The 27,120-nt window shown below is 31.0% G+C and overlaps 12 protein-coding genes across 12 annotated transcripts; 4 read left to right on the top strand and 8 right to left on the bottom strand. All coding sequences in view use genetic code 12, as the record gives it.

Annotated features, from left to right (window-relative positions):
• Positions 1-295: 295 nt before the first annotated feature.
• CD36_43810 (uncharacterized cell wall protein, putative) lies at positions 296-907 on the bottom strand (the record flags this gene model as incomplete). Its single annotated transcript, XM_002419993.1, has 1 exon — positions 296-907. One exon carries the CDS (start codon positions 905-907, stop codon positions 296-298), a length of 612 nt encoding a protein of 203 aa, XP_002420038.1.
• Positions 908-1,482: 575 nt separating this feature from the next.
• CD36_43800 (conserved hypothetical protein) lies at positions 1,483-2,019 on the top strand (the record flags this gene model as incomplete). The annotated part of the gene is made up of 1 exon (XM_002419992.1): positions 1,483-2,019. The coding sequence occupies one exon, from the start codon at positions 1,483-1,485 to the stop codon at positions 2,017-2,019; it is 537 nt and encodes a 178-aa protein (XP_002420037.1).
• Positions 2,020-3,597: 1,578 nt separating this feature from the next.
• CD36_43790 (uncharacterized cell wall protein, putative) lies at positions 3,598-4,431 on the bottom strand (the record flags this gene model as incomplete). Its single annotated transcript, XM_002419991.1, has 1 exon — positions 3,598-4,431. The coding sequence occupies one exon, from the start codon at positions 4,429-4,431 to the stop codon at positions 3,598-3,600; it is 834 nt and encodes a 277-aa protein (XP_002420036.1).
• Positions 4,432-6,672: 2,241 nt separating this feature from the next.
• CD36_43780 (uncharacterized cell wall protein, putative) lies at positions 6,673-7,548 on the bottom strand (the record flags this gene model as incomplete). Its single annotated transcript, XM_002419990.1, has 1 exon — positions 6,673-7,548. The coding sequence occupies one exon, from the start codon at positions 7,546-7,548 to the stop codon at positions 6,673-6,675; it is 876 nt and encodes a 291-aa protein (XP_002420035.1).
• Positions 7,549-9,196: 1,648 nt separating this feature from the next.
• On the bottom strand, positions 9,197-10,915 carry CD36_43770 (calnexin precursor, putative; the record flags this gene model as incomplete). Its single annotated transcript, XM_002419989.1, has 1 exon — positions 9,197-10,915. The coding sequence occupies one exon, from the start codon at positions 10,913-10,915 to the stop codon at positions 9,197-9,199; it is 1,719 nt and encodes a 572-aa protein (XP_002420034.1).
• Positions 10,916-11,269: 354 nt separating this feature from the next.
• CD36_43760 lies at positions 11,270-11,833 on the bottom strand (the record flags this gene model as incomplete). The annotated part of the gene is made up of 1 exon (XM_002419988.1): positions 11,270-11,833. The coding sequence occupies one exon, from the start codon at positions 11,831-11,833 to the stop codon at positions 11,270-11,272; it is 564 nt and encodes a 187-aa protein (XP_002420033.1).
• Positions 11,834-12,959: 1,126 nt separating this feature from the next.
• CD36_43750 (RNA polymerase II transcription factor B subunit, putative) lies at positions 12,960-14,978 on the bottom strand (the record flags this gene model as incomplete). Its single annotated transcript, XM_002419987.1, has 1 exon — positions 12,960-14,978. The coding sequence occupies one exon, from the start codon at positions 14,976-14,978 to the stop codon at positions 12,960-12,962; it is 2,019 nt and encodes a 672-aa protein (XP_002420032.1).
• A 212-nt stretch (positions 14,979-15,190) lies between these two features.
• CD36_43740 (cytochrome c oxidase assembly protein, putative) lies at positions 15,191-15,790 on the top strand (the record flags this gene model as incomplete). Its single annotated transcript, XM_002419986.1, has 1 exon — positions 15,191-15,790. One exon carries the CDS (start codon positions 15,191-15,193, stop codon positions 15,788-15,790), a length of 600 nt encoding a protein of 199 aa, XP_002420031.1.
• Positions 15,791-16,284: 494 nt separating this feature from the next.
• On the top strand, positions 16,285-17,373 carry CD36_43730 (endonuclease/exonuclease/phosphatase family protein, putative; the record flags this gene model as incomplete). Its single annotated transcript, XM_002419985.1, has 1 exon — positions 16,285-17,373. One exon carries the CDS (start codon positions 16,285-16,287, stop codon positions 17,371-17,373), a length of 1,089 nt encoding a protein of 362 aa, XP_002420030.1.
• A 251-nt stretch (positions 17,374-17,624) lies between these two features.
• CD36_43720 (E1 beta subunit of the pyruvate dehydrogenase (PDH) complex, putative) lies at positions 17,625-18,764 on the bottom strand (the record flags this gene model as incomplete). Its single annotated transcript, XM_002419984.1, has 1 exon — positions 17,625-18,764. The coding sequence occupies one exon, from the start codon at positions 18,762-18,764 to the stop codon at positions 17,625-17,627; it is 1,140 nt and encodes a 379-aa protein (XP_002420029.1).
• A 1,543-nt stretch (positions 18,765-20,307) lies between these two features.
• CD36_43710 (acyl-coenzyme A hydrolase, putative) lies at positions 20,308-21,831 on the top strand (the record flags this gene model as incomplete). Its single annotated transcript, XM_002419983.1, has 1 exon — positions 20,308-21,831. One exon carries the CDS (start codon positions 20,308-20,310, stop codon positions 21,829-21,831), a length of 1,524 nt encoding a protein of 507 aa, XP_002420028.1.
• A 457-nt stretch (positions 21,832-22,288) lies between these two features.
• CD36_43700 (integral plasma membrane protein required for axial budding in haploid cells, putative) lies at positions 22,289-25,159 on the bottom strand (the record flags this gene model as incomplete). Its single annotated transcript, XM_002419982.1, has 1 exon — positions 22,289-25,159. One exon carries the CDS (start codon positions 25,157-25,159, stop codon positions 22,289-22,291), a length of 2,871 nt encoding a protein of 956 aa, XP_002420027.1.
• Between the last annotated feature and the right edge of the window lie 1,961 nt (positions 25,160-27,120).

The raw sequence follows: 27,120 nt of genomic DNA, 5'->3' as shown, positions 1-27,120 counted from the left end.
AATTTACGATAAGTTAGATTTCAAGCAAATAAGAAAAAATACAACTTTTACCGTTATTGTGGCAGAGAAGGTGGTTAAACTACAACTTGTGGTTTAATAACATATTTTATTATATATATTGATAGATTAAAAGAAAATTATATAATAAAAAATATAAATCTCAAACATCAAACATCAAGGTATCACATTTTTAACTGTAAAAAAGAAAAACAATATTATTATTAGCAAAATTGTTAATTAGAATTAAAAGTCAAAGACAGCAACGGATATAAAAGTGTTTTGTCTAACTGGTTGATTACAAGACTAATCCAGCAACAACAGCAGCCATACCAACACCATAGCTTAATTTGTTTTGACCAGCAGCACCTTCAAAGTTTGAAACGGTGGCTTGTTCTGAGCTAGCACTGCTTGAAGCTTGTGCAACATCACTGGAAGCAGCAGCATTACCATCAGTGAACTTGGCAACAATAGTGATTGGAGCACTGTCATCAGTTTGTTTGTTAGAAACAGCATATTCACTGTTAGAGTAACTGTAAGGATCGTTGACATTCTTTGAAGCAAAAACTTTGTCATCACCAGTAAAGCTAAGAGTACCATCCTTGTTAATGGTGACTGGAATGAAATTGTCGGTGGCACCTAATTCGTAAACGTCACCACCCAAGGTGAACAGTTGTCTAACAGTGAGGGAGGCGGTTTTCAATTCTTGGTAGATTTGTTTCTTTTCGTCATCGTATTTCAAGTCAGCACCGTTCTTACTAAGGAACAAGTAATCGATGGCAGCACCTTCATGTTTGGAGTATAAACCAAGACCATCAACTTTTGAGTCGCTAGATTTAGCAAATAATTGAATTGATGAGATAGTAGCAAGAGCAGAGCTAGACAATGATAAGATAGCAAGGAATTTCATTTTTGATAGTGGTATTAATATGTATAACTAAATTTGTGTTTTGTTATAATGAACTAAAAAAAAAAAAAAAAAGAAAGAAAAAGGAACAACCAGAAATTGAAGAATGGGAAAAGGGGTGGTCTTTATATAGTATGAAAATTATATCACTCTAAGTAGAATTCAACAAACACTGAACAATGTGTAACCGACATCACACTGGTTTAAACAAAATTCATCCGTAATAACACCACTTCTAAACTAGTAGAAGCCATTGTGCGCCGTCCGTTCCCTCCACTTTTGTTCTCTTTTTTTTTTTTTTTTTTTAGTATCTGTTTTAGTTCATTTCATTTCAGTTTTGGTGACTTGACTTTTTCTGTTTGACATTGTTGGGGTTTTAGTAACAGAAATCCGAAAAAGTAGAATTTTTAATCTTTGGTTTAACCAATAGTGTGGTTTTTTTTTTTTTTAATGTGGTGGCGTATAGGCAAAGATTATCCCACCGAAAAAGAGAAGAAAAAGAACGAAAATTATTTTTCGAGAGACAAAACAAACAACAAGACGTCACACAAAAAACCCACAGCAATTACTACTTTTGGATGAAATGTATATGTTTACAGAAATACAACAAAGAAGAATCAATGAAGATATTTTATAGATTTGGAATTGTTGTTTCCACAGCAATGGTTAGTATTTCTTGTCTGAGTTTCTATTTATATCTTTTTTTTAAAAAAAAAACATCCATATCCACAATAACCACAACCATGGTTAAAACAATCAACGTAATTATCTGTTCTCCCCCCCCCCCAAATAAACAACTCTTTTATATCCTTGCCAGTTCTTTGCAATATACTGTCAAGTATTTGTCGGTTGATTTTATAAAAGACCCATTCAATCAACTCATCGATCATTCAAGAGCAAAAATACAAAAAAAACCAACATCATCATTAATTGAGGCATTTTATGTCGTCACACTACTTGATGTTTGTACCTCATTAATTGTGGAAAAACAATACCAACAAATATTTCCACCACTAACAATGAAAATGATGTATTCAATATATGCTGACTATTGTCACTTCATTTGTTGCCATCGTCATCATCGTCGTATTAGCACAAACAATAGACTTTGTTGAATAATTGTTTTCATGATTACAATTTTTACTCACCCTTCTCTGAGTGATAGGCTGGTTCAGCGAGCAAATGTTTATCCACAAGTGAACAAGATGTGTTGGAAGTGATACAAACAACAATGAAATGCTTGTTTTTGTGTAGCAAAGGAGAAACACAAAAGAATGTAAAGCATGTCACGCTCAATGATGAGCAAGTGGATAATTTGCCTCAGCAAAAACTTTGATGAGAATTGGTCTTACAAACAAAAAGTAAACAAAGCTGATGGTACTAGTAATCGTGATAATTATTGTAGATGTGTTTTCAATATCAACATACAACTACTGTTTGGTTTTTTTCCAAAACAAAAATTTGCTTATTTTCTTTATTGGGTCTTCTAAATAAAAGCATTTGCCAACACCATTTGCTGATTGGGCAGATAATTAAGGAATAGTTTTGCTAATACCAAATTCTAAGATTATTCATGCAATGTTTTGTGGCTTAATCTAATTTACGTAGTGGAGGTGGCATTTCCTGCCTCCAAACGCCACCCCCCGCTACGATCTATGGGCAATGGTACGACATGGTGCCAACAAAACTATTTTTAGTAAAAACTAAATTCTTATTTTTTTTTTTTCTGTTGTGCAATAATGACATGACGTCATCACACAAAAAGACTTGGTCCACAAATTGTATGTGTGTTTAACTCATAACAATTCTCTCCACTCATAACCCTTAGAATAGCCTTACATATAACACCTGATTATATGATGCAATTAGTTGGTTATGATTAGGGTGGATTATCCATATTGTTTCCTGTTTCTTTTTTTTTTTTTTTCCAGTAAACTTTAGTAAAAGAGTTGAATAGAAATTATATTTTTTTGCCCCTTAGGCGGAGAAATATATCCCCCCCGTCAATACAGCAATGATCAAAATAGTTTGTAATATATTACTATTGATCGAGGAATGAGTAAAGGTAATTTGAAACTCACTTTGTCAAATTTCTAACCGTTTAAATTGAATATGCTTCTTTGAAATTCTCATGAATCACTTTTTTCAGCAATCCTTATATCGATTCATAACCAAAAATCTCACAATAAATTCAACAAAACTTGTGGCTCCAAATTTTTGTTTTAATTTCAATGCTAAACTGTCGATTGTAATCAAGGATCAATAGGAACTACTAGGAGTTTTTGTTTGTGAAGTGGTTTGTGTTTGTTCTGCTTTCCACAAATTAGACAATAAAGGATAACATCCCGTCTTTTCCTCTCGCATTTTACTTCTATTGGGTAGTGTTATTATATTGATCACTTCAAAAGCAAACTTTACATTATATGGATGAAGAATATTATAGTATTTAGTAAAACATACTTATATAATAAAAAAAACATCGAAAACAAAAGCTTGAAAATTATAACTCAAATAATAATATATCACTAACATTGTAATAAAATCCAGTAAAATTTTATAATAGATTAATCTGGTTCAATGTAACTGTAAAAAACAAGAAAATAAAAAAAAAAACAGTAAAAAATTGTAATAAAGAAATCTGACAAATAAAAAAGAAGAAATAGAGAAAGCTGAAATTGGCAGGGTATCTAAACTTAGATAACTAAACCAATAGCAGCAGCAACAAGGGCAACAGCCATTGATCCGCCACTAATGATTTCATTAGCACCACCTTCATATGAAGTGACTGGAGCAGTAGTTTTGGCTTCAGCTGTAGTTGATGGTGCTGCAACAGAAGTTTTTGGAGGAGCTTCAGTACTAGAAGGTAAAACAGAAGAAACAGTAACTGAACCAGAAGTTTCAATCACAGTAGGTGTACAAACTTCTGAACAAATAGTTAAAGTGATTGTAGTAGATTCTGGACAGTAAGTAGTGAAAACAGTTACTGTCTTGTTTGAATAAACCGGAGTTTCTGTTGGAGCTTCAGTAGGTTTTGCAGTAGACGAAGATTTCTCACCACCAACAAATTTGGCAACAATTGTGAATGGGATTGAGCCTTCACCACCATTAGTAACAACAGCAAATGAATCCTTGGAGTAGTTATATGGATCATTGATATTCTTAGCAGCAGCAACAGAATCGGAACCAGCAAACTTAACGGTTCCATCTTCAGAAATTTCAACATGAAGTGGTTGACCAGTAACACTCAATTGAACAACACCACCGGAAACAACCAACAGTTGTCTAGCAGTAGTTGAACCTGTTTGTAATTCACTGAAAACTGTATAGGTTTCGTCATCAAATTTTAAAGTTTCAGCACCACCACTAGCCAAAAACAAATAATTGATTCCAGCACCTTCACGTCTAGAAATAAGGCCATTATTGTTAATTTCTTCATTTGAAGATTGAGCAAACAATTGAACATCCCTGATAGCAGCTAAAGCAGATGATGTCAAAGTTAATAAGGTTGCAATTGTAAAGTATTTCATATTGTAGATAATTGTAGGCTACTTTTGTTTATTGGTGTTATATGTCTGTTAAGCGAATGAAGTGATTATTAAAATACCAATCTTGAATAAATAATTAAATAAATAAATAGAAAATGAACCAAAAAATTATTTAATTGGATAGGTTGATTGATTAATAAGAAGAAAGACAAATATAATGGAAAAGGAAAGAAAAGAAGAAGAAGGAAATTCCAAAATATAGAAACTCCAAAGAAAGGAGAGAATAAGCCATTTATATAATGAAAGGAAACTATAAAAGTGACTTTCTACCTTACAAAAAAATAACTTATTCAGCATTGGTGGGGGAAAAGTGATGCCAAGTGAAATAATAAGTTCTTTCCAAAGTATCTCCTTTTTTTTTTTTTTTTTCAAACCCAAAATTCCCAATAATAGTACTATTTGAGAAATATTTTAAATTCTTGCAAAATAGTTTGGTAGAATAGTTTGCCTTAGGGTGCATGAAAATAAGTTCATCAAATAAAGATGGTATACTATAATATATTTCTCGATGTGCATTATTGTACATACATGTTTACACGCAATATTATTAAACTATAATTCGAATGATGATAATCGCGAGTTACTTTTATTTTAAAAACTTGTCCTCTTTCTCTGGTAATATAGATAAAAAGTTTATACCTAACATCCAAGAGAATAATTCTATTAATAGATTAGATGGTGTTGTTTTCATTCGTATTTGTTATGCCATTTTGTAAAATACACTTCAGAATGAAATAAATTTACAGTGTCTTGGCTACCACTCAAATCAAAATTTCTAGGCATCAATAAGAGTATATGATATATAATAAATAACCTTAAATGACGCGTGGGTCGTTTCTATTTTTTTTGTTTTTTAATAAGGAAGGTTTAACTAGCAACTCGCTTCCTGAATTTGCAATTGTTTTGTAAACTATAACAACCTTTAAAAATATACTGTGCCCCATTATATTTTAAGGAAAAATCAGTTGACCTATTATTTCCCTACTATGGATACTTTACAAACAAACAATATTATATTTTCCACCAACCACGAGGTTTCAATAGGTAATTCCCAAGCTGACCATGTATTGATTCTTTAACAGTTATTTTATTTTCCAATGTGTAAGTAAGTACAGTCATGCAAAATGAATATTTTTCAAACAAAAAGGCTCTTAAAAGTCAAAGTCAATAAAAATAGAGTTTTCTATACAAAGCAAAAGTTAAACCTGCAATGCTGTTATAGCTATCATATCTTCTCCCCATTTGTTTGCCGCACATACATAACTAGACAGTTGGATACCAGCATGAACGTAGTTGAAGCAACCGACCTCTATTGCTATCGCCTTTATACTGAATTGTACTTGATGCAGCTAACGGTTCTCGGATTATCAAACGAAACTGCGGGTTTGACGTATCACTCAACTGGAATTTAATAAAAACGTTTATGTGGTTTAGAAATATATCTCAATATCCCATTCTTCTTGGTTAAAAAGAATGGGCATCTCTAGTAAACAACGTGTTAAGTTACGCAGAAAACCTGGTGCGTGATTCAATGATTAGACAGACGTGATACCCTCTGTCAGCTCGTGGAACATTTCCCCATACAGCAAACTAATTGAATATTCTAATAAATACAAATGACCATTGTTCGGGGGGCTCAAAATTGTGCAAATATGGAACCAAAAAGTCATTCACATTTGTTGGCGAAGAATTGAATGCAAAATTCCTGTTTTTGTGTCATTAATCAAATAAACTCAGGAACATTCAGTCCAAAAAAAAAAAACAACGTCTTCTTTAAAATAGTTAAGTTGTTTTCAATATCTAAAAAACACCTGCCATTATACTATTGTAGATTATTAAAACAAAACTTTTATTTTAGTTTTAAGAGTATAGACTGGTAGCTTATCCAGGTTCTTCATATAAAAGAACTTATTGGAAAGGCCTCCCCAATTTTTGTTGCAAAACATCAACCCGTACCGCGTTATCTTATTTCCTCTACCATTCTTAATAAATGAAAACTTACAAATGTTGCAATTTAAATCTATAGTATATATTAACAGGTATACACAATACTTTTAAAGTAACAGATTAATAACAAAAATTCAACCGAAACAAATTAATTAAGCAAAAGCTAAAACCCAAAAGAAACATTCTAAATTAAATGAAAACGTAAAAAGAAAGGAAAAAAAAAAAAAAGACAATCAAGAAAGATTAATTTTTAACAATCTAGATATATTTTTAAATTTAGAAGACCAAACCAATGGCAGCGGCAACAGCAATAGCAACTGATCCACCAGTGAGGGCGTTAGCAGCACCTTCGAATGAAGTGACAGCAGCAGTTGGTTTGTCACCAGATGGAGCTGGTTTGCTGACTGAGTCAACAGTGGTTTTTGGTGGGGCAGCTTCAGAAGAAGCAGCAGGAGTACCGGAAGAAACTTGAACTGAAGAAACAGTGACTGAACCAGAAGTTTCAATGACGGTTGGAGTACAAACATCAGAACAGACAGTTAAAGTGATGGTGGTAGATAATGGGCAGTAAGTGGTGTAAAGGGTGACAGTACTGTTGCTGTAAACTGGAGTTTCCTTTGGAGATTCAGATGATGAAGCAGTTGGTTCTGGAGCAGAAGAAGAACCAGATTCTTTATTGTCACCAGTGAATTTAGCCACAATTTTGATTGGGATAGCTCCATCAACACCTTTAACAACAGCATATGAATCTTCGGAGTAGTTGTATGGATCGTTGATGTTCTTGGCAGCTCCAACAGAGTCAGAACCATCAAAAGTAAGAGTACCATCTTCGGCAATGTCAACTTTGACACCATCACCACTACCACCTAATTGAAGAACAGTACTACCAACATTCAATGGTTGTCTGACAGTGGAAGAAGCAGTTTTCAATTCAGCAAAAATAGATTTGGTTTCGTCATCGTATTTCAAATTTTGAGCAACACCTGGAGCAGCCAAGAATAAGTAGTTCAAAGCAGCACCTTCGTGTTGGGAGGAAATACCAAAGTCGTTAACTTCATTGTTGGAAGATTGAGCATATAATTGAATGTCTTTAATGGCAGCTAAAGCTGAGGAGGACAAAGTTAATAAGGAAGCAGCAGTTAAAAATTTCATTATGTAGCAAATAAGATATTTTTGTATATGTAAATGTAATCAAAAGTTGATTGATATTGAAAAAAAAAAAAAAAAGAAAGGATAGCAATTAACAGAAGACAAAGATATCCCAGGGTTTATATAGTATTCGGAAAATCTTGCAAACACATATGAAATTTCATTAATCACTAGCCTTTTCCTTCTAAAAAAACAAGTACTCTATTGAATTGCTTGTTTGTTTATAAAACTATTCATAGTAATTACTGACTTAGTACATTATACATACATGATGACGTTGATGACAATTTTGTACAATATATGTCTAAAAAAGGTAGAATAGAATATAGTATTGTATGGTTAATTTTTTAGTAAATGTTTCTAAATATAGAAAATCAAACAATTGCAAAGTCCTTCTTTTGGTTATTTACACAAAAACGATTATAATTTTGGGGGAAGAAGGAGAAGGAACATTTAAACATTGACAACTATCTCATAACCGTCATCAGTGTCATGGTGAATATTGTTAGTGTGGGCAAAGTCTTGGCATTTGGCAAAAGTGACGCACTTTAGTTAATTTAGTTTGTCTTTTTTAAAAGTGGTGGCACGAATGAATCAATACTACACCAGCCATTTACCAGCCTGTCCTCTACAGCACATGTTAGTTAATCTAATTATACTACAGTGGCTTGATATGTATGATACAAAGAATATGGTCCGAGGCAACTAATTGAGAGAAACAAAACAGAACGAAATCTGCAAGATCTCGGAAATAGAGATTATTATTATTATTTCTTTTTTTGACCTGCAGGTAGCATTTCCACCCATCACTGACGTCATAGTCATTATGGAAGTTGAACCCTCAACAGTTTAGTAGCATATTGAATGATCAATTAAACATTACTAAGAACTACTTTAAAACCTGAGGTACAAGAAATATTAAGGTTTCCATGAGTGCCATTTCCATAACTGTTATTACTTTCAATATTTTCATTAGTCTACTAGTTTATAGGAATAATAACAATGGAGAATAGTTTTTAGTCAGGTTTGAAAAATTCTTCTAAAAAAAGTATTTTTAGACTAAAAAAAAACAAACAAGCCAAATGACTAAACAATTACAAAGTGTTTTATAGCAATATTGATTCAACAATTGAAAAAAAAAAAAAAAAGATCCACTCAAAAAGAATAATCTCATAACTCCCACACTCAGTTGATGTTTGGTATTGAGATTTACAAAATGTTTTAAGTTGCAATTCTTTAGAGTTAGAGTCCAGTATCGGTCTTACCTAAACCTAAATATTTTAGAATACCAATCAACATCGTCCAATAACTCTGATATCGTTTTACACTAAGTGTTCACTATTTCCTTCACTTGTTTGCTGGAAGATTACTATTCTTAATATGGTAATTCATTGCCCTAAATTGGAACAAGCCACATTTGTGCCAGCTACGCTTCAGTTTCAGGGGGGGGGGACTAAAAAAACAACTTGCTATTTCAAGCTTTAAGGCGGCTTGCGTTCTCCACACATCGTACTAATTCGAGCATGCTGGGTTAAGTATAAGACTTGATTGGCGTTGTTTTCCCGAAAACGTGTCTCGTTACACTAACCTAAATCGAAAGCCACATTGTTTTGATATTTCAAATTTGAATTAATTCACTTCTATACACATTCTATTTCCTTTGTCTCACATGTATTTGTTCATCAAGAATTTCTATTTTCTGTACATTGCTGCTAGGAATTTCAATTTCTTCTGCGTTTGATACACGTTCAGTGTTGTTTTGATCAGTTGTAGTACTTCCAAACACCTCGCCTCCTTGTAGTAAGAACATCACTGTACTTGCAAACCCAAAAAATATCGTAAATGAAAACAAAAACAAAAATGCATACACTAAAGTTTTCAATGGATTTGCTGTGACTAATCCTATAGGATCCAACATTAATTCAAAATAAAAATCTTTTAATTGAACATATTGTCTTAACCAAAATAATTTGATGAAAATAAGAAATTGTTGAAGTGTAGAAATAGAATCATCACGGATTATATCTTCAAAATTTCGTGGTGGTGCCACAGGTTCATTTTTAGCTCGGGGTTTATTTTCACGTCTTTGATCAGCTTCTAATTCGTATTTTATGGTAAATGTAGTATTACCAATTAATTCAGCTTCCTTTATGGAATTCCCTAAATAAATATTATCAAACAAAATATCACTTTCAATACTCCAAAGTTCAAATCCAATTCCACCAATTGGTTTATCTAATTTCCCTGGAGTTTTCACTTCATAATAGTCAGGGTTGGGAATTAATCTTGGTGTCCAAATACCATTATAATTTGGGTTTTTAATATCAGGTGGGAACCATGGACCAATGTAATCATGATTTGGAATTAATGGTGCTTCCCATGGTCCACAACCAGTAGCACATTTAGGATTAACAATTAATGGTGGTTCCCACTCTTTTTCATTGTCATTCCAATCTTCAGGTTTGACAGCATCGGGATCAGGAATATACCTTGGTGCCAGTTCATCCCATTCATCTGGTTTAGCAGCATTTGGATCTCTAACTTGAGGGTATTCATGTTTCAACTCATAATCTTCTGGTTTTTCAACAGTGGGGTCAGGAATATATGCTCGATCATCCCAATCATCTGGTTTTTTATCATTAACATCAGGAATTTCTTTTGGTGGTTCAAATGGAGGTGTGAATAATTTTTGATTATTATATAAATTCCCTGCTTTGGCAACTTGTCCATTGACTCTAATTTCGAAATCTTGGTTTGATTTAACAATTAATGTATATAAATTAGTCAATTCATTTGTTCTTGCCATTGGTTTATGTTTCAAATGTTTCTCTTCAATTGTACCATTGGGGAGTTGTTTTCTTATAATGAAATGGATTTTGTTTTCACTGCCACAAACATCAGGACCAAACATTATTTGATACGGTGTTTCTGAATTGAAGAATTTATAACCAGAAGGTGAACTATCCAATAATTTTATATAAGCACCACCACAAGTCAAACCTTGTTGTAATTTTACTTCATATTGAAGTACTAAATCTTGGTTTTTGTTGCTATTTGTCACTTCATGAGGTAATTTATAAGAAATGGCATAATGAGAAGCTCTTGATTTCATAACTAATCCAAGATCACCTTCTAAACCAGGATATTTAGAAGTTGAAGGTTCAATTTTCCATTCACCAGTATAACGAACTATTTCATCTCTTCCTTCATCAAATTTTTTGGCAGTTGATAGTTTCCAGGGCGATGATTTTAAAGATGGATAATCAAACTGTTCAAAAAATGATAAAGGATCTAATTGCGTTTTATCAAATGGAACATATTTAACTGTTGCGTGTACCAATGAAAGTAACAACACTAATGCATATTTCATGATTCAACACTTTTGATTTGTAAATAAACGTTGTTGATCTGAATTGAAACCCTTATGAATTGGTTGTATAAAAAGTGGCAATGAGTTTTTTTGACTGAAAAAAAAAAAAAATTGCTCCTTATACACTCGCGCGTGGCATATTGTTTAGATTGGACTGATGGAGAGGAACTAAGATCCACTTCATATAATAAAAACATAGCTTAAATTATGTTTCATATCAGTGAAATAATACTACACATATAAGAAAATCAAATCATTCCAGTGAATTCTTAAAGTCATTCTCCAATGCCCAATATGACGTACATTACTCTATCTATTAATATACCCAGTATCGCCCCCCCCCTCTTAACAAGCTTAATCCTCAATATCATTCAACAAAGCAAATCTGTTATTACCCAATGAACTATTTGGAGTTTCCTTTTCTTGTTGTTCCTCTTTCTTTGCAAAAATACTCTTTACATATTCATCTTCTTCAATTTTATCAAGTTCTTCTTGTGTCAACTCTTTCTTCTTTTCACCAAGACCACTAGCAGATTTCAACTCTTCAGCTAGATGATTTTCCAATGTTATATTCTGATTGGTTTTATCCCATCCAGATTTACGAGCATTTTGAACATATTTCGCTCTTGCTATACTTTGATCGATTTTGGTAGCTAATACCCCACTTAATTTATCTGATCGTTCAAGTTTATGTTTCAATGCTGATGTTTTCTTTTTGTTGGTTGATTTTTTTATCTTGGATAATTCGAGTTTTTTATTTAACAAATTTTCATTCTTGATGGTAGTTCTAATGATGGATTTTTTAACATCACTTTTCTCTCTTGGAATTGATTCTAATGATTTAGCTTCATTATTAGTATCTGTGTCTATTAATCCTCTTCTAGCAGCTCTACTATGTTTTGAAATTTTCTTTGCCATTCTCTGTTTGTTTGTTTGTTTGTTTATGTATAGTCAAATTAAATGAGTAGTTGTTACCTCATCTCATCACAGTTATACCACAGATTAATTTTTTCCAAAAGCTCTTTTGTGGTTCTTCTTCTTCTTCTCAGTGACAAATAATTTTTGATGTCACGATTTATTACATAATCCAGGCGCATTGCTAAAACTTCCTTATTAAGAAATAAACAATGCGCTGTCATACTTTATTATTTGTTTCGGGGGATTATCATCATCATCATTCATTTTTGTTATGAATACCATCAGGAGTGTTAATCACCTTACAAGAACTGTTTAATATTTTCTTTTTAATTATATCCTATTCCTTCTCCTTTGCTTCTTACACTAAAGTTAGTTAGCTCTTGTTCATTATTAAACACCCCCGCCTCCTTGTTCTTGTTCTTGTTATAATTTTTTTCATAGCCCGTTATGAATCTTAATCAAAATTTACAATCAAATTCTCGTATGTCATCGACATCAAATATTCCATTATTAAATACTGTTGAGACCACTGACAATAGTAAGTTTATAAATTGTTCATATTCGCATAATCTTGCTACAGATATAACTTGGTATCTATGACTACGTAATGCCTCCAATTATCACCACCACCACCACGACCAAAACAACGACAACTGAGAAACAACAATGTTTAATTATTGAAATTGGCAATATTAAATTATATGGTATATTCACTGATCAAATTGATAAAAATATTAAACAAATAATAATGATTTTTAATAAAGAATTATTACTGAATATTAATACTGAGAATATAAAATTTAATCGACTTATGGTTGATTTTGTTGATTTATTAATTGATGAATTTGATATTACTGATATGTTATGTTTGATTGAAAGACTGGAAGAGTCAAGTACATTAGCTAGGAAATTTAATCTGTTGTTCCCCTGTAATTTGGTTCATGTTGATAAATATGTTGACGAGTTTCATTGGCTTGGATTGTTATGTAAGATATAGTCTCCTTCCCTCCCCCACCTCCTTCCAAGTATATACTAATAATATCAATCTAAATAGTACATCCATTCGATATATTTATGCCTATACGATCTAATCTGAAATTACTTTTAAATCAATAAGTTTAGTAAGTTACTCCTCTGGTAATGGACGTTTACCATTTTCATTTAATTCTGGTTTAGCTTTCCTTACTGCTTCAACATATTCATTACATGCCTTATCCAATGCTATTTTCATCGGTTGAAGACATGATACAAAATCTTTTAAAACTTTATCTTGTAATTTTTGATTTTTCTCTAATATATCCATAGATTTGAATTGATTAATAGCTTTATTTTCTAATTCTATTAAACCAGATTGACAATTTTTTAAACTAGTAAATATTTTCTTTAATTGACCAGGATTATTCCCATGTAAAAAAATCTTCCAAAAATGAGATAAAAATTCAATAATGGTAATATTATAAGTAATAATTTCTTGTATTAAAGAATTAGGAACAATATTTGTTCCAGTAATATCATTTTCTTTATTAATCAATTTAAATGTTCGGAAATTTTGTTTAATAAGCATGGCTATTTCCATTGAAGTTTTCTCAATTTCTTCACTTTTCGAAGTATAAGTTTCAGTTAATTCTATTTGTCCATGAAATGATTGAGATTGTAAATATTTATGTAATTCATCTTGAGAAATTTCATTATTGGTATTTGAATCATGATCAATATTGGTTCCTTTGGCAATATCAGGATTAATATTTAATTTTATATATTGTAAATTTTCAAAATCATTTAAATCATGTAAATCTAATTCTTCTTCATATTCATTAATTTCAGCAGCAGATAACCCATCAATGGTGGTTGTTTGTGGTTTCTCTACTTCTTTAGCAGAACTCATGCTCATCATTTTCGATGATAATCGGTTCATATTTTTCATTAATATGATCATTTCATTTTCATTCCCTAAAGCTGGTTTCTTCTTATTATTATTATTATCCAAATTTGTCTCTTCATCATCATAACGCATAGTAAAATCTGGTCTATTCCCCAATTTTTGGGAATTATCTTGTTGATTCCCCATCAAATCAAGAAACTTGTTAACATGAGGAGTCTCCGGTATTGCAACATCATTTTCTGAACCCCCTGTTTCTCCCTTTTCTGAAGCAGATGATTTTTGTAATTTATCTTGATAGTTTTGATCTATATACAAATATTTGTCCAATACAACATCTCCTCGACTATTGCTGATACTAATCTTATCTCCTCTTAATCGTCTAAATAATTTAGAATTAAAAAATCTCGACCAAAATTCCCCTTCACTAAACTTATTGGGAACCAAATCATCAAAAGCTTTCTTTATAATTGGATAAATGGTGAATATTTCATTAATGGTATCACGCGTAACATTAACATTCACTTGATTATCAGATGTTGCCACTGGTTTAATTGTACTCAACACATTATATGGACCTTTATGCTGAGATATTGTCAAGGCAAAAGTTCGTAATTGATTTAATCTTGATGACCAAAATATTTGTGGTGACAATTTAAATTGCATGACTGATTTAGTGAAAATATCACGTAATTCACGGTCTTCTAGTAAAAGTTTCTGCTGTAGTTCGAAATTTTTCAACAAGTTTGCATCAGATAATGATTGTGATGCTGCTAATGATAGTAATGATGATGAAGTATTTAATGTTCCTGATGGTGATGATGATGATGCAGGTATTGGTGTTGATGTTGAATCTCTAGTGGAGTCAGCTTGTGTCATTGATCCAAGTGCTGGTGTTGGTGTACTAGTACCTTCTACTCTGGTTCTTGATCTAGCAACAATTGTCTGTAGAGAATCTTTAATAGTGTTCATCGTTGGTCTATTGGTGAATATCAATTTGAATGATTTTTCTTCTTCATTGTTATTAGTTTCCTCTGAATTAGATGGACCAGAGGTTAATTTGTATACGATTTTTAGGATCATTTTCGGTGAAGTCTCCTTTGTACTTTGTAATGTGGTTAAAGAATTCAATGGTATTGAAATTGCTCTATCCTCTTCTTGTTCATCAATTGGTTTCCATTCCAACATCAGCGGTGCTAAATCTTCTCTGATATACACCATCCCTCCAACTTTATCAACTGAACATGCACCTCTAATTATATCCATCTTGAAGCTAAGGGAAAAGTAATGCAATGATACAGATAAGCACCTACCAAAGAGAGATTAGAATTCAATTGATCTTTGCTTACAAGTTTTTCCTCGCGTGGGCTTTGAATGAGAGCAAAAAAAAAAAAAATAAAATAAAATAAAGGACGAAAAATTTTTGATCATAAAAATGTAAACTTTTTAAACAAGACTTGTTTGACTTCCAACAATAAATGATTTCGAGACAATTAATGGGGTTGGTCCCAAAACCTGCAATCACTGTTAGGAGATTTTTCAAAACAACATCTATAATATTTCAAAAATCTGCAACAACAGCACCAGAATCTTCCACTTCGATCCCTCATCCACATGTAACATCAGCCGATTATAAACCACCAGTTACAATTGATAGAGAATTACCTGATCCATTTTCTAAAAAAAAAACTAATCGTCGTTATTTGTTTGTTTATGCCATTGGGGTAACTTTATCATGTATTGCTATTTTCAATTATGAAAAAACCCAATCACCAATTATAACTTCATCATTATATTTTTTAAGACGTTCTCAACCATCGATTGAACTTTTAGGTAAAGATATTGATTATAGTTCTAGTTGGCCATGGATTTGGGGGAAATTGAATACTGTTCAAGGGATAATAAATATTGAATTTTCTGTGAAAGGTTCTAAAGGTAATGGAGTAGTTAAATTAAATGCTACTAGAGAATCTAAAGCTCATCCTTTTGATGTTCATCAATTTGTATTAGAAGTTGAAAGAGATGGGAAAAAGGAAGTTGTTGATTTGACAAAGGAACCAAATTTTGATTTAATGTAAAAAAAAAACAAAATCTGTAAATAGAGATAAGCGAAGAATATACAAGCACCAATGTGATTAAGTAAGATTGTATTTGATTTATTGTATATCTAGTTGATACCTGTTTGTATCCACATCTTCAAATCTATTTTGTTCTGGTTCTTTGGGTTGGGTTTTGCTTAAAATTTGTATCCTATCGACAATTTTAGAATTATTTATCCAAACCACAATTACAACTGAACTTTAGTTAGACAAACCTTTTACAATTAAACAAAGTAGTAGTAGTACCATATAAGATGTATCTCTAAGTTTAATATAGTTGCAGGTCACACAAACCTGACTAGTTTTCGTGCGTCGTTGTATGATTTGTTTGCTCCGCGTTTCACCCTTCCTCCTCCTTTCATTCTTCCCTCCAACATTTGTAACAAAACCCCATACTCATCCCCTTTCAATATATATATATATATATTATATCACATCTCCTTCTGCCCCCTTTTTTTTTTCTTATTTTTAAAATGTATCCAGAAATGACTAGAGAAACTGATCCATTATTGAAAAATAAACCACAACCAAAACCAAAACCAAAACCAAAACCACAATCACTGGTAAATCCATTGTTTAAGAAATTGCTAACAATTGTCATTCCATTATCATTAATTATTATATCTAGTTATTATATCATGACACATCAACACCACCACCAAAACAATAGTGATGGACCTAATTTAAATTTACGATTATATACTAATAATATAAGATTTGATAATAAGAATTATCCTGATAAATATGAACAACCATGGGAAATTAGAAAAATTCAAAGTATTAATTCTATGAAATTTAATACTTTCCAAGGTAATGGTAATATTATTTGTTTACAAGAGGTTTTACATAACCAATTATTAGATATTTTAGAAGGATTAAATGAAATTGAAGAATGGAATTATTATGGAGTTGGTAGAACTGATGGGAAAACATCTGGTGAATATGCTCCAATTTTTTATAAGGATAAAGATTTTAAAATTATTGAAAATTCGACATTTTGGTTAAGTCCAACTCCTAATATTCCTAGTAAAGGTTGGGATGCAGCATTAGAAAGAATTGTTACTATGGTTACTTTTGAAAGTCGATTAAACCCTCAAATAAAATTTAATATTTTTAATACTCATTATGATCATCGAGGAATTATTGCTAGAAGAAAATCTTCCCAATTAATTGTTGATAAAATGAAAAATTATAATGATTATCCATCATTTTTATGTGGGGATTTTAATACTGAACCAAATGATGAACCTTATCATATTTTAACTACAGCTGGGTTTAAAGATGGGAAAATATTAATTGATAAAAATTCAGCTTATGGATTTGAAACTACTTTTACAGGATTTGATATTAATAATGAACCAATTTCTAGAATTGATTATATTTGGTCTCCAGCTTTCACTCATACTTCATTAAGTTCAGAAAATGAAACAGGAAATGATTCAGATGATACTTATGAAGTTACTTTAAAACAATTTGGAATCTTGAGTAATTGGTTTAATGGACATCATTTCTCTGATCATCGTCCAGTTGTGTCAACTTATGAATTAAGAAAGAAAAAATAAATATATAGGATAAGATTTTACTAGATTTGCATTGATAAATTAGATATTTAGAATGAAAATCAAATTGTATTAGAATAGTTTTGATTATCGTTGCCTTTTTTTTTTCTTTTTTTTGAATACTTCTTTTGAGCCATGTCAGATGGTCCTATTTATTACACTTGCGTTCAAAGAATATTTACTCTATATATTATAATTATCTTGTCCATGCTATGCTAGTTAATGTCATCATCATTTTATTTTATTTTGTTTCTTTACAAACTTAATACTTTTTTACAAGCTCTCAAGATAACTTCAGTGTCTGGGAAGGCAAAATCTTCCAATTCTTTAGCATATGGAGTTGGAACTTCACAACCAGTAACTCTTTCAACTGGAGCATCCAAATAATCAAAGGCTTCGCTTTCCATGATTTGAGCACAAATTTCTGAACCAACACCAAAACCTGGGAACCCATTTTCAACGGTGACCAAATGATTAGTTTTCTTGACGGAATCAACAATAGCTGGAACATCCAATGGTTTAATTGATCTCAAGTTAAGTACTTCAGCTTTAATTCCAAAATCTTTTTCCAAAATTTCTGCAGCTTCAATGGCAAATTTAAGGGCACGACTATGACCAACAATAGTTAAATCAGTACCTTCTTTTTCAATTTTAGCTTTACCAATTGGTAAAATAAAATCTGGAGATGAGAATTCTTTAGAAACTTGGAAAGTTTCACCATAAGCAATTTCATTTTCCAAGAAAACAACTGGATTTGGATCTCTGATGGCAGCTTTAAGTAAACCTTTATAATCTTCAGCAGAATATGGAGATAAAACTTTTAAACCAGGAATTGAACCATACCATGCAGCATAACATTGAGAATGTTGAGCAGCAACCCCAGCAGCAGCACCATTTGGACCACGGAAAGTTATATTACATGGTTGTTTACCACCAGACATATAAAGAGTTTTAGCAGCAGAATTCAAAATATGATCAATACCTTGCATGGCAAAATTCCAAGTCATAAATTCCAAAACTGGTTTAAGACCATGTAAAGCAGCACCAACAGCTAATCCTGTGAATCCCATTTCAGTAATTGGAGTATCAATAACTCTTTTTTCACCAAATTTGTCCAATAATCCTCTACTGACTTTATAAGCACCATTATATTGGGCAACTTCTTCACCCATAAGGAAAACATCTTCATCTCTGTCTAATTCTTCAGATAAGGCTTGGTTAAGAGCATCTCTGACAGTGATTTCTTGAACAGGAGTTGATTGTGTGGAATTGGCACGATAAATGATTTTTGATGTTTGAAATTGACCAATTGTAGCCAATGATGGTCTGGTAGTATATTTCAAAGATTGAGTTGCTAATTTAGCAGTCCTGGTGACTGATGAGAATGATGACATATTATGAATGGGTAAACTTCTTTGATGTTGGTAAACTTAAAATTAAAAGAAGTTTCAAAAGGTTCGAGATGTGTAAAAAAAAAAAAAAAAAAATATGAAGGAAGGATTCCGCAACAGAAAAGTAACAGCACTGAATAAAGAAGAAGAATAATTTAGTGATTTAGTTTTGATGTTAGTTATGTATTATATTGAGAGTAGTAGTGGACTTCATCTGTCCGCGCAGGTGTTTTTTTTTTTTTTCTTCTGCCTCACTGGGTTAATGATTTATATGCAGTTCTCACGGACATATAACACCGAATAGTTAACCATTATCAATCGCTTCATTAGTCGTAGTGGTGCTAAAATAGTATATGAATTATATATATATATATATGTATCAGAATTGACATCTAGAGGTTGTAGATGATATAAGTATCCCTTTGGTCTCATGAAGACTGGCTGTTCAAGTTCTTCATATGAACAGGACAGGTGGTAGTAGTGTTTGTAGTATATTGAGATCAGTAATAGACTAGTAATAGCTGTTATTAATTAGATCTTACCTGACTTATTGAAATGGAGGGAACATCTACTATCAGATTTGTTTATCATCTACAACATGCTTTAACAGTTTGAAAGTTTTTTTGACACATTTTCCCGGACTAGATAGGAAGCTTAGAATTGTTACGAGAATTCCCGGTTCCCCTCTTTTGGTGCCTCGCTAAACCTACCCACTGACCCACCCAACAACAATAACGGTTGAGAGAAGTTTAACCAACAAATATACCATCTCTTTTATTATTTTCATCTATCCGTTGACTGATGGTTTAGGCGAGAGAGAGAGCATCATAATAGTCAATGTGTAATAGAATTATTACCCCTCCTCCTTGTCCATCCATCCATCTGTGGTGGTTGATATTATTTATCTAATTAGTGTTAAAATCAATTAGATAAATGACACATTTTATTTTTAACTTAGATTGTTGATAATAATAAGAGAAAACATATCTTATCTTTTCAATTTTTACACAACAAAATCATTAATTTAATGGCAGAAAATTTTCTGGTCAAATTTCCCCTCCTTTTTTGATGATAATACTATAAGAGTAAGTATTACTTTTGTTTAATATGTAGTGGTTTAAAAGTTGGTTACATGTGGTGTAGCTCAGCTCATACTATGATTTCCATTATTCGTTAAAACCCCCTAATTCTGCAAGAGCAGAGCATCTACCCCCTCTCTCTCTCTCTCCCACTCTGCCCCTCTTTAACCCGAGTAAAGATGACTAAGAGACATCCTTTTTATCTTAAGAAACTACTTTGATTGGCTTAGCGGGAGGAGATTAAATGATTGAGTGACTTTTTCTTTTAGTAATCAATTTATTATTTAAAGATTTGACTTGCCACACATCTGTTTTTTTTTTTTTTTGTTTAACCTTTTTCTTTTTCTTCAATTCATTTAAATTTCAAAGGATCAGAATTATTCAACCACAATTCCCCCTTTCTTTTTGGAAACACTTACAAATTATTTCTTACTCCTTCAATACTCTATCTTCCATCTTTTCCACTAATGATTAGACTTATACGTCAACTGTCAATTCAAAAATTTGTTCAACCTCAACCAAAATTATTATTATTATTGAGATATAATTCTCAACAAATCAATTTCCATAAACCTGATAAAGCTTATTCTAATGAAAGATCTGAAGCTGCTGATGCTGCTCCAACAATTTTATCAGAATTACATGATGAAAAAGTCCATCCTAATAAAGCTACTTGGTTAGATGCATTAAAACAACGAGAAAAATTCCAAGCTGAAGGTAAAACTCTTGATAGTTATAGTTATATTGATCCTATAACTACTGCTGTTGGAGAAAAAACTCGTAGTGATTCATTTTCATATTTAATTTTACCATTTAAAAATGATAAATGGTTATGTGATGCTTATATTAATGCTTTTGGTAGATTACGTGTGGGACAATTATTTCAAGATTTAGATGCTTTAGCAGGAAGAATTGCTTATAGACATTGTTCACCTGCTGAACCAGTTAATGTTACTGCAAGTGTTGATCGAATTTATATGATTAAAAAAGTTGATGAAATTACTAATTATAATTTTGTTTTAGCTGGTTCAGTTACTTGGACAGGTAGATCATCAATGGAAATTACTGTGAAAGGTTATGCATTTGAAGAAGAAGAAAATTTTACTCATATTGAAAATGAAGAATCATTATCTGAAGAAAATGTTTTTTTATCAGCAAATTTCACATTTGTTGCTCGTAATCCAGTGACTCATAAATCATTTGCTATTAATAGATTATTACCTATTAGTGAAACTGATTGGGTTGATTATAGAAGAGCAGAATCTCATAATGCTAAAAAAAAATTAATGGCAAAAAATTTAAGTTTAATTGAACCAACACCAGAAGAATCAAAATTAATTTATGATATGTGGAAATCATCAAAATCATTACAAGATGTTGAAAAAACTAATGATGGAATTGCCTTTATGAAAAATACTGTTATGAAATCAACATTATTTATGCAACCACAATATAGAAATAGACATTCTTATATGATTTTTGGAGGTTATTTATTAAGACAAACATTTGAATTGGCTTATTGTACAGCAGCAACTTTTTCCCTGGCTGGACCAAGATTTGTTAGTTTAGATTCTACCACTTTTAAAAATCCTGTCCCCGTTGGATCAGTATTAACTATGAATTCATCAATTTCTTATACTGAACATTTACATGAATTGAATCAAATAAAAGAAGAAATTGATAATGATTCTCCATTTAATTTTTCATTACCACCAACTAATAAAATTTCTAAATCTCCTGATGCATTTTTATCAGAACCAGGTACATTAATTCAAGTTAAAGTTGATACTTATATTCAACAATTGGAACAAAATGAAAAAAAACCGGCAGGGACATTTATTTATTCATTTTTCGTTCCTAAAGAAGGAGGAAATTCAAATTTTTGTTCAGTGATTCCTCAAACTTATTCAGAAATGATGACTTATATTGGTGGTAGAAGAAGAGCACAAGATACTGCTCATTATGTTGAAACATTATCAATATCGAAATAGAGAGACAGAAAGAAAGATAGAAGAGGTGTTGATATTTTCAAATTGGAAAATTTTATGTACTAATAATAATTTATAACATAAATATTTATATATAAAGAGAGGCTTAATAAAGAATCACCGACAATAACAATAACAAAAAAGGGTATTAAAAATAGAAATCAAATAAAAGAACTAATTAAGCAGATAAAATAAAATCAATAAAACACCAAGTTCTTTTCTAGTATAACAACAAAACAACAAAAACGACAAAGACAAAAATCAAAAATCAAAACGTAATAACAATTAATATAAATGATATTAAATAAATGAATTGAAAGTAACAATAACACATTGAAAAAAAAACAAGCAAACAAAAAACAAGACAAGATTTAATTAATTAATTCCCCTTACCAAAAAACAAAATTTCCCTTATACTATAAACAAAAGTAGTAGTATCAGTAGATATATATAGTTAGTCTTAATCACTATCATCAATCTGTATTGATGCTGATTGACCAGTGTATACGTAATCAGGTTCATAAGCTGATTCTCTTAAACTACCTTTTCTAGTAAAATCAACTAATTTAGCTGATTTACCAATATTTAAATTATTTGGTGGTGGTGTATGTCCATTATTATTGTTGTTGTTGTTATTACTATGATGATTTTTATCAAAGAAAAATTTATCAGAATTAATTGATCCTAATGAAATTGCTGATGAATTTTGATGTTCCATGGTTTGTCCATCTTTGTTATTGTTATTATTATTGGTTGTGGTTGTGGTTGTGGTTGTGGGTGCAGTTGTTGATATTATATGATGATTATTTACTGGAGTTGATTCATCTAATAAAAATGTATCACTAGATGGTGATATCATAGTTGATCCATTGGAATTTGTTCCTCCATATTTATTTGATTTTGCTTCCAATGCATAATTTGGAGATGGTAATCGATTATCAAAATCATAATGATTTGAAAATGAATTTTCTCTTGATAATGGATGTTGTGGTTGTTGTTGTTGTTGTTGTTGTTGTTTACCATATTGTTGCCTAGTAGCGATTGAATTATCATATTCATCAATTGATCTATTATCATTAAATTGTAAAAGTAAATTACTTATGGTACCAGTAGTTTCATCTTTACCAGTTTGAGTTAAATCACGAGATTTTTCTTCAGGAACAATATCTAAATTTGCTTGCAGTTGTGGTAATGATGAAGGTGGTAAAGGTGATGATAATTGTGTCATATATTTTTCCGACAGTGATGATCGATTACTTTTGCTGTGATTATTCAATTCACCAACAATATTACCATTACTATCTAATCTTTGGAAATTATTATTAGATGATGATTCACGACGTAATAAAGCATTTAATGAATTATTACTTAAAAATTTCGATGAAGTTTCAGAATTTCTGGCAGAATAATCATCAATTAATCTTACCAGAAACAAATTTTCTGTATTCACAGTTGCTAATGATCCATTACTAATACGAGCCAATTTATTATCTGATTCAGTATTAGCACGCCAAGATTTCACAATTGGAGTATTTTCATGAGTATCATAAAATGATTCTGTACTTGATGTTTCTACTTGAGTTAATGAACTTGATGATTTAGAATAATTATGTTCTAATTTTAAAACATTCATCGTGGATTCATCTTTAATAGATTCATTTGAACTAGTTGCAATAACAGCAGCACCGGCACCAGCCATAGCACCGGCACCGGCAACACCAGTAGCAACACCATTAGTTGGTATTGGTTTTCTTGAATCATTAGGATATTCATCATTATCATCAGTACCTTTTCCTTTGTTTTTTCTTCTTTTGAAACAACAACATAACAAGATTAATGCAGCCACAAGAATTAAAAACACGGGGATCCCTACACCAAGACCAATGGCCAATGCTTTATTTTTATTGGACTTTTTATGAGTAATAGGACTTGATGTTTCAGTTGCAACAACACTAGAATCTGATGTTGATGATGACACAGAAGAACTAGAACTACTTGAAGTACTCAGGGATAATGAAGAAGAAGAAGTACTTGATACAATCTTCTTATCAACACCTTTGATTTGGAAACTTCTTGATTCTTTATCTGAATTAGATTCAGCGTCAATTTCCACTTTTAAATTGTTAAAATTTTTCGGTGTAATACCAGATAAAGTCATATTGGAATCATGATATTGTAACCAATCAGAATTAGACCCGGATCCAAAATTAACATTGACTTTAGTATTATTAACATCAGTAAAATATGATTTCAAAATTTGATATTGGAAATATTGACCTTTAGTAGCATTAACATCTTTTAATGAATCAATTGTGAAAATTGAATCAATAATATCAAATGAATATGATAATTCAACACTATTTCCATAAATATCTTTGACAACAATAGTAAAATTATCTGATGAAGAAGTATTAGGGAAATTACCAGTTATGGTAAAATTATTTTTATCAAATATGGCATAATTTGGTAAATTTTGAGAATAAATATCAGAAATATTTTCTTTAGTAATAGTTTGACCATCAAGGAAAACTTTTGATAATATTGGGATTTCCTCATCAATAATAGAACCTATAGTACCATTGATTATATTAGTTTGATTCATTGATGTACTCAATTGATGTCCACCAACAATAATTTTAAATTTACCTTCAGCACCAGCAAATCCATAATAATCCGATGCAATAAAACTAAAACTATAATCAATTGATGGAGCATTTTCTGAAGTAACATAAGGTACAGTACCGGAAAAAGTCAAGGCATCACCATCAAAATAAATCCAATTTGGTAATGAACTTCTATCAGCAGATCGACCATAATAAGCAATAATAGGACGATCACTAGTTGAATAACTTTCAAATAATTTTTTTTCAAATTGAATATTTATTTTATCTCCAGGTTTAACAACTAATCCTCCATTACCATTAGTTTGACCTGATTTAGATAATTCTGATAATAATAATCCTGTAGAAGTTAAATATAATCCTGTATCATTTGAAACCATCATAGTATAACTATTAGATAATTGAGATTGATCAGTGGAATCAGTACCAATTAAAGTAATTTCAAATTGTCCTACATCAGATTCTTGAGGTTTCCCAGTAAATGTTCTAGTTGATGAATCAAATGATAACCATGAAGGTAAATTATTTACTTGATATGATATTTCCCCATTACTATTGGATTTATATGTGGTGTTGGCTATGGTGAAACTATATTCTTGGTTTACTCGTCCAATATTGGGTAATTGTTCATTGAAGGGGAATCCCATATATATTGACGCCTGAATCAATGGTGACATTGATATTAGTAGAACTAGTAAATTAATCATCATAAATGAATGAATGGATGTGGGAGGGTAGGTAATACTACTTGTCTATAATGATTTAACAACGAACGAATGAATGAATGAATGAATGATTGTAGTAGGAGTTTTGGTCTAGGGTTAATTAGAATACTCAACAATCTTGAAAGAATAATGATGTTGATAAAGTAAATAACCGATTTGAGGCGGTAATGTTGGTGGTAGAAGAAGAAGATGGTGATGATGTGGGAGATGTAGTGGTATGTAAAGATATGTATCTGTCTATTTGGTGAAAGAAGGAAGGAAAGGAAAGGAAAGGAATGTTAAAAATAAAAAAATAAAAATAAAAAAAAAAAAACGCCAGAAAAGAATGTAAGTCTATGCAAAAAATATAAAGAAAGTAAAAGTGTGAATTCGGTATAATAAATAAGTATTTAAGAAAGGGTGATTTTCTTCTTCTTCTTCTTCCTTTTAATTATTGTTAGCCTTATACTCCTTTCCCAAGTATAAGAATATATTGGAATTGTTATATTTCACAATAAAAGTCTCATGTACAATTTAATTTAATTTAATGCAAATAACTTAAAAATTACACGAAACGGGGGAAATTATTTCAATATTTCTTTATTATTGTTTAAAAATTCCACCTCCTTCCTTCTCTCGTCTTTATTTTATATTACACTTACTTACTTACTTACTTACTGTTTGGTTTGTATTGTTTATAAGACTAAATATCTAGTAAATTGTATTTCATTGTATTGTATTATTAAATTTCATTTTGCGTCAATTGTTAAAACAAAATGCAAAATGAAAAATTTTTCTTTCTTTTTTGAGTTCACGAAAAGTTTAAATGTTCAAAGAAATCAACTCACACACATGTTCAATTTAATATCTCTTAATGTTGATGTAATACCTTTTTTATTGAGATTTATGATATCCAGTTCTTTGGTGCCAGGGGAGGGGTGAGTGATTAGAAGTTTAAGAGACTCCCCGTTACTAGAAGGAACATTTCTTAACAACATCAATCATGCATAGAGTACATGGAAATAAAAATAATAATTACTGTTTTCCTTTGTTGAAATGTATGAATGGCATTTATAATAATGTGTCTTTCCATTCTGATTGGTTATTATTCTTCTACTTCATCATCATCTGGTGCTTCGTCTTTCCTCTTTCGTCTTTCGTCATTTTCGTGTAAATTTGTGTTACATTTTTTTTTTTTTTGTTTATTGTTTGTCTTTTCTCACAAAACACACGATAATTAATGTCGTGGTCATATATATATATATGATTATGTCGTGTATTGTGACATTCGCGTTAAAATGTCTCAACTGTCAAATTCGACGCGTCTGGTAGCCTCCTTCTGGCTTCCCCCTTATTCTTTATTATCAAGCCCATACATCTTCCTTCTCCTACATAAGAGATCAAAACATAGACTGTATTGTATTAGAATCTAGATTTATCACACTACAAAGTATATCATAATATGTTTATAAAGAATGTATATACAATATTCAAATAGTTGTTCAAAATACAACCCAGCAATTGACTCCGTGTTTGTTCCAATTCAAAGGGGGGGGGTGGCGTTTTTAAAAAAGGGCTTTTCAAAGAACTAAAATCTAAAAGGAAAATCCCTATTCTATTTTAGTCACCACAAAGGTTAACTTTTATAGATTTGAAACACGAAGAATTCAAATATTTCTTCTTTTGGTAAAAATCATTTTCCTAGAGAAGAAGAAGAAGAAGAAGAGTTATACATCGTTTACTAACCCATACACTAGTATATGACAATTAAGTAATCAATATAATGTGTATCATTTGAAGACCTATAATACTTCAATTCATAAATGAATTGACGATAGAAAATAATAATCTATCATTTAATACATCTTTTTTTGTGTATTGTGTGTAAGATTATTCTCTTCAACAATGTAGGTTCTGTTTTTTCGATAATGAAATTTATGTAATGAAAATCTTCGATTGTGAATGGT

This window comes from Candida dubliniensis, chromosome 4, assembly GCF_000026945.1.
Source record: "Candida dubliniensis CD36 chromosome 4, complete sequence".
Lineage (NCBI taxonomy): Eukaryota > Fungi > Ascomycota > Pichiomycetes > Serinales > Debaryomycetaceae > Candida > Candida dubliniensis.
Note: the sequence above shows the minus strand (reverse complement) of the source record. Positions and strands in the feature narration are given on the sequence as shown.